Raw genomic sequence first — 13594 nt, forward strand, 5'->3', positions numbered from 1 at the left:
CTCACCTCGGCTGCTGTCGTCGTCGTCACAGAGAGCAAAAAGAAAAAAAAAACTTTCGATCGTACATTAGAGCGATTTTCGACGGTGAAAATACAGAGGATTTTCGCGTACAAATTTCAGTCTTTCGGAAGAGAAAACGTGTTAAATTACGAGATTTGAGTTGCCTTCAAGCGTCGGTGAAGGAATCCGCCCGGGAAACGCGTGGGATCGTGCGAAAAACGGGATTTTCCTCCTAACAAAGGTTCTTCCCTCGGGACAACACATACTCGCCATTGCCTTCGCATAGACGTCGTAAGGAGGGGAAGAAAAGTGACAGTGCAGAAGAGCGAGAGTGTAGTGTGCGGGACACAAAGTCGCTCTGATTATTTTGCTTTTACTGCGATTTCGAGACCCGCAGGAGGAGAAGCAGACACGGAATCGGCCAAACGAGGTGTGGGAGAGGCCTGAGACAGTGAAGTGTGCATCATCAATAGCTACGCAGGAAGCAAGACAAGGAAGCTGTTACGAGAGGAAACTAGTCCGGAACCGTCTCGGATCGAATAATGGGTCTCCTGGGGAACTCCAATTCGCTGGTGTCGGATATAGGTGAGTCAAGAGCTGTTTTTTTTATGTGTGTTCGGTATCAAATTTCACCAGTCGTCATTGGAATCTTATCATTTTTTTTCTTTCCTGAAGTGATTGGAATGGGTGGATGAGTAATAGATACTGGGAGTTAATTACTTTTAGAAGGTGAAACCTTACAAATAATCGAAGAACAGATGTAGACGGAAACGATCAAATTTTTACCTTTTCATCTGTCATGGGGTCATTCTTGCCTTTCATTGTTGTCTGGTGCATGTATATTGCTGTGTATTACCTGTCTCTTAATTTTTATTAATTAAGTTAGTGTCGGGTTTGTGCGGTTTGTTTGTGACAATTTCTATCGCCAACGTTGCAGTCTAAAATGTGTACTGTTGGTGGACTGGACATATTTTACAACATCGATATATTATAGGGAGGCATCAAAAAGGAAAGGTTTGGATTTATTCCGATAACTCTATATTGATATTTCATTAGGGCTTTGACGAAGGTGGGCTAAAGTTTCTTTTCAATATTATTATCTCAATTCAAAACAAATGTTGTAATTCCCTGGGCTTGGGATTATATTTTCCAGGGAGCGATGAATTTTGATAATTGATCGCTGTTGTTAGTAGTTTTGATTAGATGTTGGGTGAATTTCAAAGTAATGGCAACCTTTTTATTACAAAATTTAGATTTTATCTTCTGACCTAAAAATTCTGGTTAAACTACTGTACTATGCAGTTGGGCTGCACTAGGCTATCACTCATCAAAATTACTTTCACTTCGGGAAAATATAATTTCAAACTGGCGAGAAGATTACGAACTGAGGGTGGGTTAGGAGCACAATTAGACCCTTGAATGTGCAATGTGGGGTAGTAATTGGGAATGCCATTGACGGTTTGTAATCTTCTACGAGGTTTTCGAAAACCAACAGGGCGCGTGCACCGGGTTGCGGATAGGAGCAAAGGGAGATCAATAGCATCTACCTAAAATAATAGAACAAAAAGCCGTTCGATGATTAGGTAATGTTTAGCGATCTTCTATGGTGTTCTAGTACTATAAAATTCTTCACTCACTGGGAATTTTGGCCTTGATAATAACAATAGTGATAAAAACATAAAATAATACCTAATACTTGATAAGTACAATGTAGCTTCAATATAGTAATAAATGAAATAAAATAAATTTTCTATACTTGACAAGGTTTTGAAGACAATCAATGAGTGAAAGAACTACCTATTAGAAAAGCCACATCAGCTAAGGCTATACATATACAAATGTTGGTCATAGGGTCATGGCGAGCATTCGGTATGTATGTCTATGACTGATTCTTATCTAATAGGGGCACTAGAAGACCACGCGGACAATTTCGAAACAAATTATTTTGTATACATCGGTCTTACGATCCGAAAGGCTCAGCTATGCTGCAAAGTCATTTTAAAAGCTATTCATTACTACTGTTTAATTGTTTATAATTCTAACAAAACTACATAATTAACTCATTACTAATCACTGTTTCTATATTCTCTTTTTCTCTCCTTCTTATCTGTTGCATGATTATGAGCATCACTAATATAACGCATGAGCATGCACAATAAGAATAATTTCAGGATTGAAAGCAGTGCATGGATACCTGGATAGAATAGCTTCGAAAATGGCGCTCAAAATATAATATTTCTGATCAGGGAAGTATTATTATCAAGGGTATGTAAAATTTTTCCATTATTAACACTTAGATCACACAAACAAATGAACTAATAATATCAAATATTTTTAAAATATTTTCATTTGAATCAGCATCGTCAATCAGTGCAAAAACAGATAAAGTTTGTAAAGTTATCACCATTGATTGAATTGCGCTCTGTATAGTAATGTTCAATCAGTATAAAAATCTCCTAAAGCGTCGCATTGTGCCATCAGCAGCCCTCATATTGTTATTATTTTGTTGTTTATAAAATTTCTAGAAAGCGATCAGCATATTCTTTCTTACTTGTACAATGGCCGATCTATTTGGAATTTTAATAAGTCAAATCTAACTTCAAAACTCAAATTAAATTGCTTTCAGCACATTTACATTTTGCAGCATTAATCGCATTACTGTGTCAAGTCTTCTCCATTCCCTATACCCTACCCCAACCCTTCTTATCCTTTCCGATGGTGTTCAAGTGGTCCGCATAGACTATTACGGCCATTACCTATCCCTTCCCCCGGCTTTGGACTGACTTGCGCTCTCATTGCCCCACCAAACGCTGCAAAATGAAAATGAAATTCAAAACAAATGTTGTACCTAGATGACGTGGGTCACATGGTGCTTAGAATGCTTCTCTCGTTCACTACAAATATTATCAATCTAATGGGAAAAGTTATGGCTATTTGTTGAATTTATACAGGAAAATTGTAATTTTGGTTTGAACCTCAATCGCATGGAGCAAAATAATCATAAAATCTCATTCATTTTTTTCTGTAAAGAAGTCTAGTCTAGTTTTTGCATACCTTGGCTTGGGATCATATTTTCCAGGGAGCAATCATTTTAGATACTTTGATGGCTATATTATGTAGAGTTGATTCGAAGTTCAACGATTCTCAAGACAATGGCAAAGCTTTTATTATAATAATCAGATATTTTTCCTTCTGATCTTATGATTCTGGTCAAACATTCGAATTCATCTATACTCCGAGGAAATATAATTTCAAGCTAATGAAAAGATTACAAACTAAGGGTTTGTAAGATTACAATCAGACCGTTGAATGTGTAATGTGGGGTAGTGACATTGACGGTTTGAAATTTTCTACGAGTTTTTTCGAGACCCAACAAGGCACGTGCACCGGGTTGTGGAAAAGAGCAAAGGAGCGATCTTGTATGGTGTTGTGACCTCACTCTCTGGGAACTCTATTGAGGTAGAAAACAGAGCAGCCTATGACTTGTCAAATAGAATAAAATTTTATAAAATAAACTTCCATTTGAAACTAAATGTTTTGAAACTTGAAGGTGTTTCTGTTGAAACACAGTTTGGTAAATATACTTTCATAGCTGCCTATTTGCCTTTTCAATGCTCTGGACAGCAACGAAAATTGACTCGCAATAAGTCAATTTTTTTTTTTCATTGGTGACTTTAATGCCAAACATCGGTCATGGAATAATTCTCAAAGTAATTCCAACGGCAGAATTTTATTTGATGAGTGCTCTTCAGGATATTTCTCAATTCAATACCCTGATAGCCCCACATGTTTTTCCTCTTCTAGAAATCCATCTACGATTGATTTGGTCTTAACCGACTCTAGTCATCTTTGTAGCCAACTAATTACTCATGCTGATTTTGATTCTGATCATGTCCCTGTTACATTTCAAATATCCCAAGAAGCGATTCTCAATCCTTTCAGCTCCACTTTCAATTATTTACGAGCCGACTGGAATATATATGAAACGTATGTTGACTCTAATCTTGATGTTAACATTTCTTTAGAAACTAAACTTGATATTGACAATGCTCTTGAAACTTTAACAAATTCCATTATTGAAGCCAGAAGCATTGCAATTCCAAAATGTGAAGTAAAATTTGAATCCGTGATTATAGACGATGATCTTAAACTCTTGATCCGTCTTAAAAACGTGAGGAGAAGGCAATTTCAACGCACTCGCGATCCTGCTATAAAAATTATATGGCAGGATTTGCAGAAAGAAATCAAAAAGCGTTTTGCTCAATTAAGAAACAAAAATTTTGAAAATAAAATTTCTCAATTGGACCCTGGCTCTAAGCCCTTTTGGAAATTATCTAAAATCTTGAAAAAACCTCAGAAGCCAATACCGGCATTGAAAGAGGAAAACAAATTATTACTAACTAATTGCGAAAAAGCTCAAAAACTTGCTATGCAGTTTGAAAGTGCGCACAATTTTAATTTAGGACTTACTAGTCCAATTGAAAATCAAGTTACTCAGGAGTTCGAAAATATTCTCAATCAAGAGAACGTTTTCGAAAATGCCTGGGAGACTGATTTGGAAGAAGTGAGAACTATTATTAAAAAATTCAAAAACATGAAAGCTCCTGGCGATGATGGAATTTTCTACATCCTCACCAAGAAACTTCCAGAAAGTAGCTTATCATTTTTAGTTGATATATTTAACAAATGTTTTCAATTAGCATATTTTCCTGACAAATGGAAAAATGCTAAGGTTGTTCCAATTTTAAAACCAGACAAAAATCCTGCAGAAGCTTCTAGCTATCGTCCAATCAGTTTGCTTTCCTCCATCAGTAAACTTTTTGAAAAGGTTATTTTGAACAGAATGATGGCCCACATCAACGAAAATTCAATTTTTGCCAATGAACAGTTCGGGTTCCGCCATGGACATTCGACCACTCATCAACTTTTACGTGTAACAAATTTGATCCGTTCCAACAAATCTGAAGGCTATTCTACTTGTCTTGCTCTTCTAGACATAGAAAAAGCATTCATTCATTCATTTATTTATCAATAAGTAACTTAAGACAACCGTCTTTTCGAGTGTTACAGTGTAAATTCTATAGAAGAAGTGCCGCTATTTCGTGTTTCATTGTACTTTAACTTGCCTTTAATTTATCTTCAACTACCTAAAGTGCTCTATACATTTCTTTCTACAAACTGACCCCGAATTTATTAGCGTTAAATCGTTTGGTAAAGAATTCCAAATAGAAACACCTCTAACGAAAAAGCTATTACCGTATTTGGCAGTATAATGCCTTGCTATAGCAAATTTTTTTGATCTTGCGCTTCGTAAACTATTTAGTTTGGCATATAAATAATCAGGCTTTTTTGTGCTAGTTAGCTTAAACACTAGTTGACAGCATCGTAGTTTACAAAAATTTTCAAAAGAACAGCCTAACAGTAGATGTTGTAAGTGCGAAACATGAGAAAAACGCGATAGTTTGAAAACATACCTCACACAAGCGTTCAGTGCAACCCTCAAACGGTTTAAAGTATCTGCCGAAATTTGCATTAATAAGAAATCACAATTCATAAAATAAGGCAAAACGAGAGTTTTGAATAGTTTAAGTTTCGTAGCTACGGGCAGTAGTGAAGCTGATAGTTGTAACGTTCGAAGTTTCCCATAGATTTTTCCACATTGTTGTAACACAAAACTGTCCCAGTCTAAATTGGATTGAATTTTAAACCCTAAGCTGGTTGCCGATTGAACATAATCTACTACATTATTATTAATCAATATCGTTGGTTTATTTGTGTCATTCCTGTTGGAAATGAACATGGCGTGAGTTTTATTGACATTCAGCGTTAATAGTAGTTTACGGAACAAGTTGCAGAATGATGATTTTTACAGCACGAGTCGTAAATTTATCCTACGAGGCTTGCCGAGTAGGATAATTACGACGAGTGCTGTGAAAATCGAGTTCTGCAACGAGTCACGTACAACATTTTTTGCAATTTCGTAGAAGACCACTTGAGGGTATCAGAAATTACATCGAAATGCATTCACCATTATTTTAAAATTTCCGAAAAATCGTTATGTAATGATTCATTACGCAACTCAAAACAGTTGCGTAATGAAAAAGCGTTGCGTAATGATTCATTACAGCACTAATTTCAGTTAGGTAATGACTATTCCCGCACTGCAAACTTCAGTGCAGGAAAGTAGGCCGTTTCATGACAGATTGGCATAATGAAAAATAGCCTATTACGATGAGAAATTGCAAAAATTATTTTTCCTTGCCCAATCAAACACGTTTTTTAAATCAGCATTAATTTTAATGGCAATATTATCAACATCTATATGACCACATTCAATATACAACTGTACATCATCTGCGAATATTTGAATTTTACAATATTTAACAACATTTGGCAGGTCATTTATATAAAGTGAAAAAAGAATTGGACCTAATATTGACCCTTGTGGAACCCCAGAAGATATGGGTAGGTAATCAGAATATTCGCCGTTGTAAAAAACAGTTTGAACACGTCCTCGGAGATATGATTGAATCAGTGAAACAGAATAGTTGGAAAACCCAAAATTTATCTGCAGTTTTTTGCATAAAATACTATGTGATATCCTATCGAAGGCTTTCGAAAAATCAAGCAACAATAAAACAGTTGCGTTACCTTTATCAAGAACCAAACCAATATCATCTACTACTTTCAAAATGACAGTCTTCGTGCTATGATTAGTTCTATATCCAGACTGAAAAGGTGTTAGGAGATTATTTTCGTTGACGTAAAAACAAATTTGTTTTTTCAAAATTTTCTCGAACACTTTGGATAGACTAGGCAAAATACTTATAGGACGCAAATTTTCAAGCGAGTTTTCTCTAGGTTTTTTCTGGACTGGAATTATTTTTGCCATTTTCCATGACTGTGGAAATGTACCAGAACTAATTATACAATTAAAAATATGGCAGATTGGAGTGATAATGTGAGGCAGAATAATTTTCAAAAATTTCAAAGGAATTTCATCTACACCGACAGCATTTGATTTAATCTCGAAAAACGCATTTATCACTTCGAATTCTTCAACTGCTCGAAAATTGAATGAGTTCCAAAGTGGATCTATATGAGAGGTGTAGCTAGCAGTGGAATCTGTGAAATTTTTAGAGAAGGATTCATTGATTTCATTAGAAGTTGCAGTGATATTTGGACACCCTGCAGATTCATTAACCCCTGTAGACTTGAGTCGTTTCCATAGGTCCTTCGGTGACAAATGTGGATTAAAATATTCGGAATAATAGCTTTCTTTGGCATTGCGAATGATTACGTTAGCTCTGTTCCTAAACCTCTTGTATAAGTTGTTATGTTCAGTATTTTTAGTTGATTTCCACTGTTTAAAAGCCAAATCACGGTTAACTATAGCTCTAGCTATCGTATCGGTGAACCAAGGATTAAACTTACGTTTATAACGAACTGTTTTTAAGGGTACCAAATAATCATGTAAACTTATAATTTTGTTATTGAAATACTCAATCAACAAATCAGGATCATTAACACGATAAAAATTATCCCAATCAATCGTGTGGAACACCTCATTTAAATTATACGCGTTTATTTCATTATAGTTACGATATTGGAAAGTATCCGTATCATTCGACAGTGTTTGGCATGAAGGTTTGATTGTAAAATTAAAAAACTTTAATTTTCCAACATACATTGTTAGAATAATTCAAAGTTATCTGTCAAATCGTACACTTCAGGTTAATTATCAGAACTCCAGATCTGAAAGACTTCCTGTAAGAGCTGGTGTTCCCCAAGGCAGCATTTTGGGACCAATATTATACAATATTTTCACATCTGACTTACCTGAGTTACCTCAGGGATGTCAAAAATCTTTGTTTGCCGATGACACAGGCCTCTCCGCAAAGGACGAAGCCTGCGTGTCATCTGAAGTCGATTGCAAAAAAGTTTGGATATATTTTCTTCATACTTGCAAAAATGGAAGATTTCTCCTAATGCTTCCAAAACTCAACTAATAATATTCCCACATAAACCAAAAGCTCTTTATTTGAAACCTTCAAGTAGACATGTTGTCACGATGAGAGGGGTTCCAATAAATTGGTCAGATGAAGTTAAGTATCTAGGGCTCATGCTAGATAAGAATTTAACTTTCAAAAATCACATTGAGGGCATTCAAGCCAAATGTAACAAATATGTAAAATGTCTCTATCCCCTTATTAATAGAAAATCAAAACTTTGTTCTAAGAACAAGCTTTTGATATTCAAACAAATTTTCAGGCCAGCCATGTTATATGCTGTACCAATATGGACTAGCTGTTGTAATACCAGGAAGAAAGCTCTGCAGAGAATTCAAAATAAAATTTTGAAAATGATTCTGAGGCTTCCTCTGGTATAGTACCAATGAGTTACATAGAATATCCAATGTTGAAACATTGGAACAAATGTCAAATAAAATAATCAATAATTTCAGGCAAAAATCGTTACAATCTTCTATTGCCAGGTTAGGTTAGGTTAGGTTAAGTATATTCAAAGCGTTTTTTTTTCTCTTATAAGCAGGTGAAATCAACTCACCTGTAAAAAATCTGAACTGCTACGGCAAATGAAATGTAATATGTTATTAACAAAATGTTAATAAAATCTTAGATTTGTTTTACCAAATTAGGATGATAGTGTTGTCTAATAACACAGAACACCTAGATATAAGAAATAATGAATGTAATGTTTGGAATGATACTAATCATATAAAATAAACTTCACTTTAGTTCCGTCCACACACGAGACAAGACGTGTTTCTCTATCCTCTGCCCAAAAGGTTATGATGGGCCAGCAGTGGTACGAGGTTAAAAATTCGAAGCTTCCAGAACTCAAGATTTTTTCAACTGAAACTAAGTATGCTATTTCGCTCAAGAAAAGTTAAAAAAAAACCTTGACTGAATGGGTCAAGAAATTTTCTACAGATAGCCCCATTTGAAATGACATTTCTTCTGCGATCGAAGAAATATGATGTTCTTGTCCATTTCTGGGAAGAAATTTTCTACGCATTGAAATAGGCGATTACTTTTGTCAGCATAAAACCAGCCTTGAAGATGAACGGAGGTGGTAACGAACTTGCTTCTTCCAAACTGCCTGCGATCGAACGGCTCGTAGGCCAAAAAAACTGGCATACCTGGAATTTGCGCTGCGGACTTTTCTAGAAGTTGAAGTGCTGTGGGAAACAGTGGAACCTACTCAGGATGAGCAAGGAAACATACCAGCAATCAATGCCGCCAAGGACAGAAAAGCTCACACAAGCCTGATCACAACCAACTTGGACAACTGCGGTTACAGCCCACCGACTGAATGGAGTCGGCTTGAAGATCGACGAAAAATGCCTCGGAATCAAGGGGTGGATCACTCCTGATGCATTGAAATATTTGCATGCATTCAAATGCATTTAAATGCACACTCGATAGATTTACAATTCATGGCTTGCTCAAACGTTTGATTGTTGTTTTTGTCGAAGTGTCAAACTCAGTTTTTGCATAAACTTTCGAAGAGTTGCGCTACCTCACCTAAAAACGGTCAACCCGGTACCAAAAGGGACTGGAAACATTCTCCATTGAAGTGCCGGGTTCGATATTTAAATAACGGATTAACAAAAAAGCGTTAAATCTATACGTGGTCGTTAAACTGATGGCAAGATGGATATGGAGATGGATGGAGATGCAACGGAAAAGCGTGAAATTAGTGACATTGTAAAGATGGAATGTTGGCATATTCAAAGAATAAAATCTATCCGATATGATTAATGATTGTTTTGTCTGTCATAGCTGCTATTTCACTGAGTATATCTGGAAGTAGATATGCGTTTTATGACCTAAAGATTCTATGAAGTTGTCTCTCACGGATCTGATGATAGGCTGTCCAATTGCTGTCATTTATGAACAGTTTCAGCAACATATTAAATAACTACGTGAACATTTTCGTATGAATAAGCCAAAGGAATATTTGTGGTATGTCCAAGACAAAACATCCGGAAGCAATTTGGAAATAAGAAAGACCAAACGTCGATATATTTATCAAGTCTAGAGTTAATTGTATTGTACCTGTCCGTAAGGGACATTGAACGAAATGAATAATAATAAATCTTCGAGCTGTTTAGTAGATTTATTATTAGGTACATTCCATCCCTCTTTTGTTGAAACTTTAAATGCTGAAAGGTACATCACTAATCGTTCCCGTATCTGTCAAAGGATACAAACTCTAGTGGAATTAAATGGTATAGTACTAAATTCGGAAATAAATAAGTTATTTAGACCAATAATTTTGAAGGGTTTTGTTGTGCCTTCCGCCTAGATTTGTATTTAAGAATGGGAAGCGCCTGTAAGTTACAGAATGTGGGTTTCCCGGGGGAAAGGTTCCTACTACTAACATCACTGAATCTGCAGGGACATGGGACGATGGATTTTTGTTAAGAAATCAAACCTAGATGATTTTTGCCTCATGGATCCATAAGCGGCATTTCAAATTAAATTTAATATATTTCCGCTCTAAAGCAACAGCTTGGTAATCTGAAACGTATAAAATATGTTGTTAATTTTAGAATATCAGTCAATATAAACTACGAAAAGTTAAGTTGAACTCTCAGCGTTGCGCCTTTCACAATAAACAATGACACGTTGCTATAGCACGGCACGATAGTACGGGCCATTTGGCATATCTGGAGGTTGCAAGATAATCAACTCATAGGGAAAATGGATCGCAACCGGGCATCAATCAAATGGACTTTTTAGGTTGGATTAGCAACCTCCGAGTGCATTAGCGTGCCAACAATTGAAGTCGATTGATCTGTGGCACAAGCGAATCTGTCGATCAAAGGTATGAACCGATTGAAAAATGGATTAGCATCAGGAATCAATTGTATCGAATCGGAATCTGGTGACTGCCAGACTTGCGCTATTGGTAGGCAAGCCAGATTGCCGTTCAGCAATTAAGGAGGAAGAGCCAATGAAATTCTCGAGTTTATCCACTCCGACATATTTTCTTTCCCATGGAGGAGGTTTCTCTTGGAGGTAGCCACTATTACATCATTTTCATCGATGACTAAACCCGCAGGATGTTTGTGTACTTTCTACGTAGGAAATCCGAGTAAGAAGTAGTTGAAGCGTTCAAGGCGTTCTACTCCATGGCTGAACGACAGACAGGTAAAAATTAATATTGAAAGTTTTGAGGACAGACAATGGAAAGGAGTTCAAGAACCGAGGCTTTGAGAATCTGCTACGAAATTTGGGAATTTGCCATCAGACAACCGTTCACCATCGACAGGAATTCGCACGACACCCGAAGAAGCCTGGTCGGGGCAGAAATCAGATCTATCCAACCTGCGGATTTTCGGAACGATATCACACATTTTAAAACAGAAACAATGAAGTGGGATCCGGAGGCGGAAGAATGCATTTTGATCGGTTTTGATGTAGAAAGCAAATCATATCGGCTCTACTAAAAAAAAAGCGAAAATCCAGGGACGTGACGTTCATCAACGAAGGAAGATCAGCAGTATGTCAAGAGTCACAGAACAAGGTGCAAGATAATGAAGTAAACCGGGCGGCGAACCGACGACAGTCATTAATGGTCCGGCTGGATTTTGAGGATTGCGAAACCCACGAGGTGCTGGAAAAGAACCGTATGAATCCATCCAAACAAGATGACGATAGTAGCTCCGAAGACAATTATGACAGTGCTGATGACTCTGTGACGATCCCCTTTGTCACACGAGGCGTCGAGGCGAAGCGGTAGGGAGCCCTTCATCCCTGGCAAGTATAAGCAATTCCATATTGAGTGCATAGGTCTACCTGCTTCGAAGCTTCCAGGTGGAGCATCCGGTACGGGCGAATACATGACCGGTAAGGTCAACAGCGATTTGGCAGACAATCCTTGATATGCTCAAAATTCTGCGTCCCCATCGTACTCCAATCAAAGATCAGTGTGGCCGTGTGGTACCACAAGATTGAAAAAGTTAGGACTGATTTCAACCGACTACGACCCTTGCGTATATTCCAAGATCGTCGGCAACAAAGTTTTGTTCGTGGCAATCTATGTTGACGATGTACTCATCTTCGCGAACTGTCGTCAATGGCGTAAGAAGCTGAAGGATGATCTGACCAAGGAATTCCTCATGAAATACATCGGTCCGGCGAAACACGTACTGGGAATGCGTATTACGAGAACCCAAGGAAAGATTTTTATCGATCAAGAAGCGTACGTTGTTCTACCGGGTTCTCCGATGCTGATTGGTTTAGGAGCAGTGAGGATCGGAAGTCTATTACTGAAATCATTTTCATTGCGCAAGGTGGGGCAATTTCATGGTGTTGCAAACGTCAGCAAGCATATTGTTAGGAATTCCTCCAGGGATTTCATTAGGTGTTCCTATAGGGATTCCGTCAGGAGTTCCTTCAGTGCTTCAATAAGGAATTGCTTTAGGGATTATATCAGAAGTTCTTCTAGGGATTTTATCAGGATTTCCTCCAGGGTTTCCATTAGGAGTTTCTTCAGAGATTACAAGGGTTCTTTCAGAAGTTTCTCAAAGGATTTCATCAGGAACTCCTGATTCGCCGATTCCACCTGGAATTTCTCTAAAGATTATATCGAGGGTTTCTCAGGGAATTCCATAAGGATTTCTTCTTCTAAGGAGTTCCACCAGGCATATTATCATAAATCTTTCCAGGGATTCCATTAGGAGTTCGTATAGGGATCCCGTCAAGAGTTTTTTCAGAGATTTCATAAGAAGTTGCTTCAGGGATTACATCAGAAGTTCTTCTGGGGATTACAGCAGGAGTTCTTCCAGGGTTTCCATTAGGAGTTCCTTCGGAGATTCTACCCGGTTTCCTACGAGAGATTTTTGAGAAGTTTCTCAAGGGATTTCATCAGTAGTTCCTTTGTAGATTTCACCTGGAATTTATATTGAGATTATATCAGGGATTCCTCAAAGAATTCTTCTTCTAAGGAGTTCCGCCAGGCATATCATCAGGATTTTTTCCAGGGATTCCATTAGGAGTTCCTATAGGGATCCCGTCAAAAGTTCTTTCAGAGATTTCATAAGTAGTTTCTTGAGCTATTACATCAGAAGTTCTTCTAGACATTGCAATAGGAGTTCCTCTAGGGATTCCATCAGAAGTTTTTTTTAGTGATTCTATCATGAGTTTGTCGAGGGTTAGATCGTGGTGCATTACGGGATAAGATCTTACAATTTGAACCCTAGTCTCATCTGGTTTGGCGGGCTAGGGTAATAATTTCTGGCAATTTAAGAATTCGCTGTACAAAGTCCTTACTACTGGCAACAGTTTCTGAAATTGAATCTATTTTACCAACCTGATTGTTAAAGACTCGGAGTTTGTCAGACTCAAGACTACACTTGAAGCCACTTGAACAAACATAAGTATTAAATCAAAAAGGACTGGCAATTCAAGGACTCACTGCGGTAATACTGGATACGGGTAATTCCACAATAGATCAAAATAATGGTCACAGTGGAGCATCCGAACAGAAGAAAAAAAAAAGAGTTCCTCGAAAGATTCTACCTGGAACTCCTACAGTAATTCTATCAAGAGTTTCCCTAGGGATT

At 37.3% G+C, this 13594-nt stretch overlaps 1 protein-coding gene across 1 annotated transcript in view; it reads left to right on the top strand.

The window, feature by feature from the left end:
- The window catches only part of LOC5573954 (signal transducing adapter molecule 2), a 28687-nt gene continuing 15093 nt past the window's right edge, over positions 1-13594 (top strand). The window contains exon 1 of the mRNA XM_001654942.2: positions 1-585. Within this exon, the coding sequence (XP_001654992.2) occupies positions 543-585 (43 nt within the window). The 5' untranslated portion in view covers positions 1-542. The remainder of the gene's footprint in view (positions 586-13594) is intronic.

This window comes from Aedes aegypti, chromosome 2 (genome assembly GCF_002204515.2).
Source record: "Aedes aegypti strain LVP_AGWG chromosome 2, AaegL5.0 Primary Assembly, whole genome shotgun sequence".
Lineage (NCBI taxonomy): Eukaryota > Metazoa > Arthropoda > Insecta > Diptera > Culicidae > Aedes > Aedes aegypti.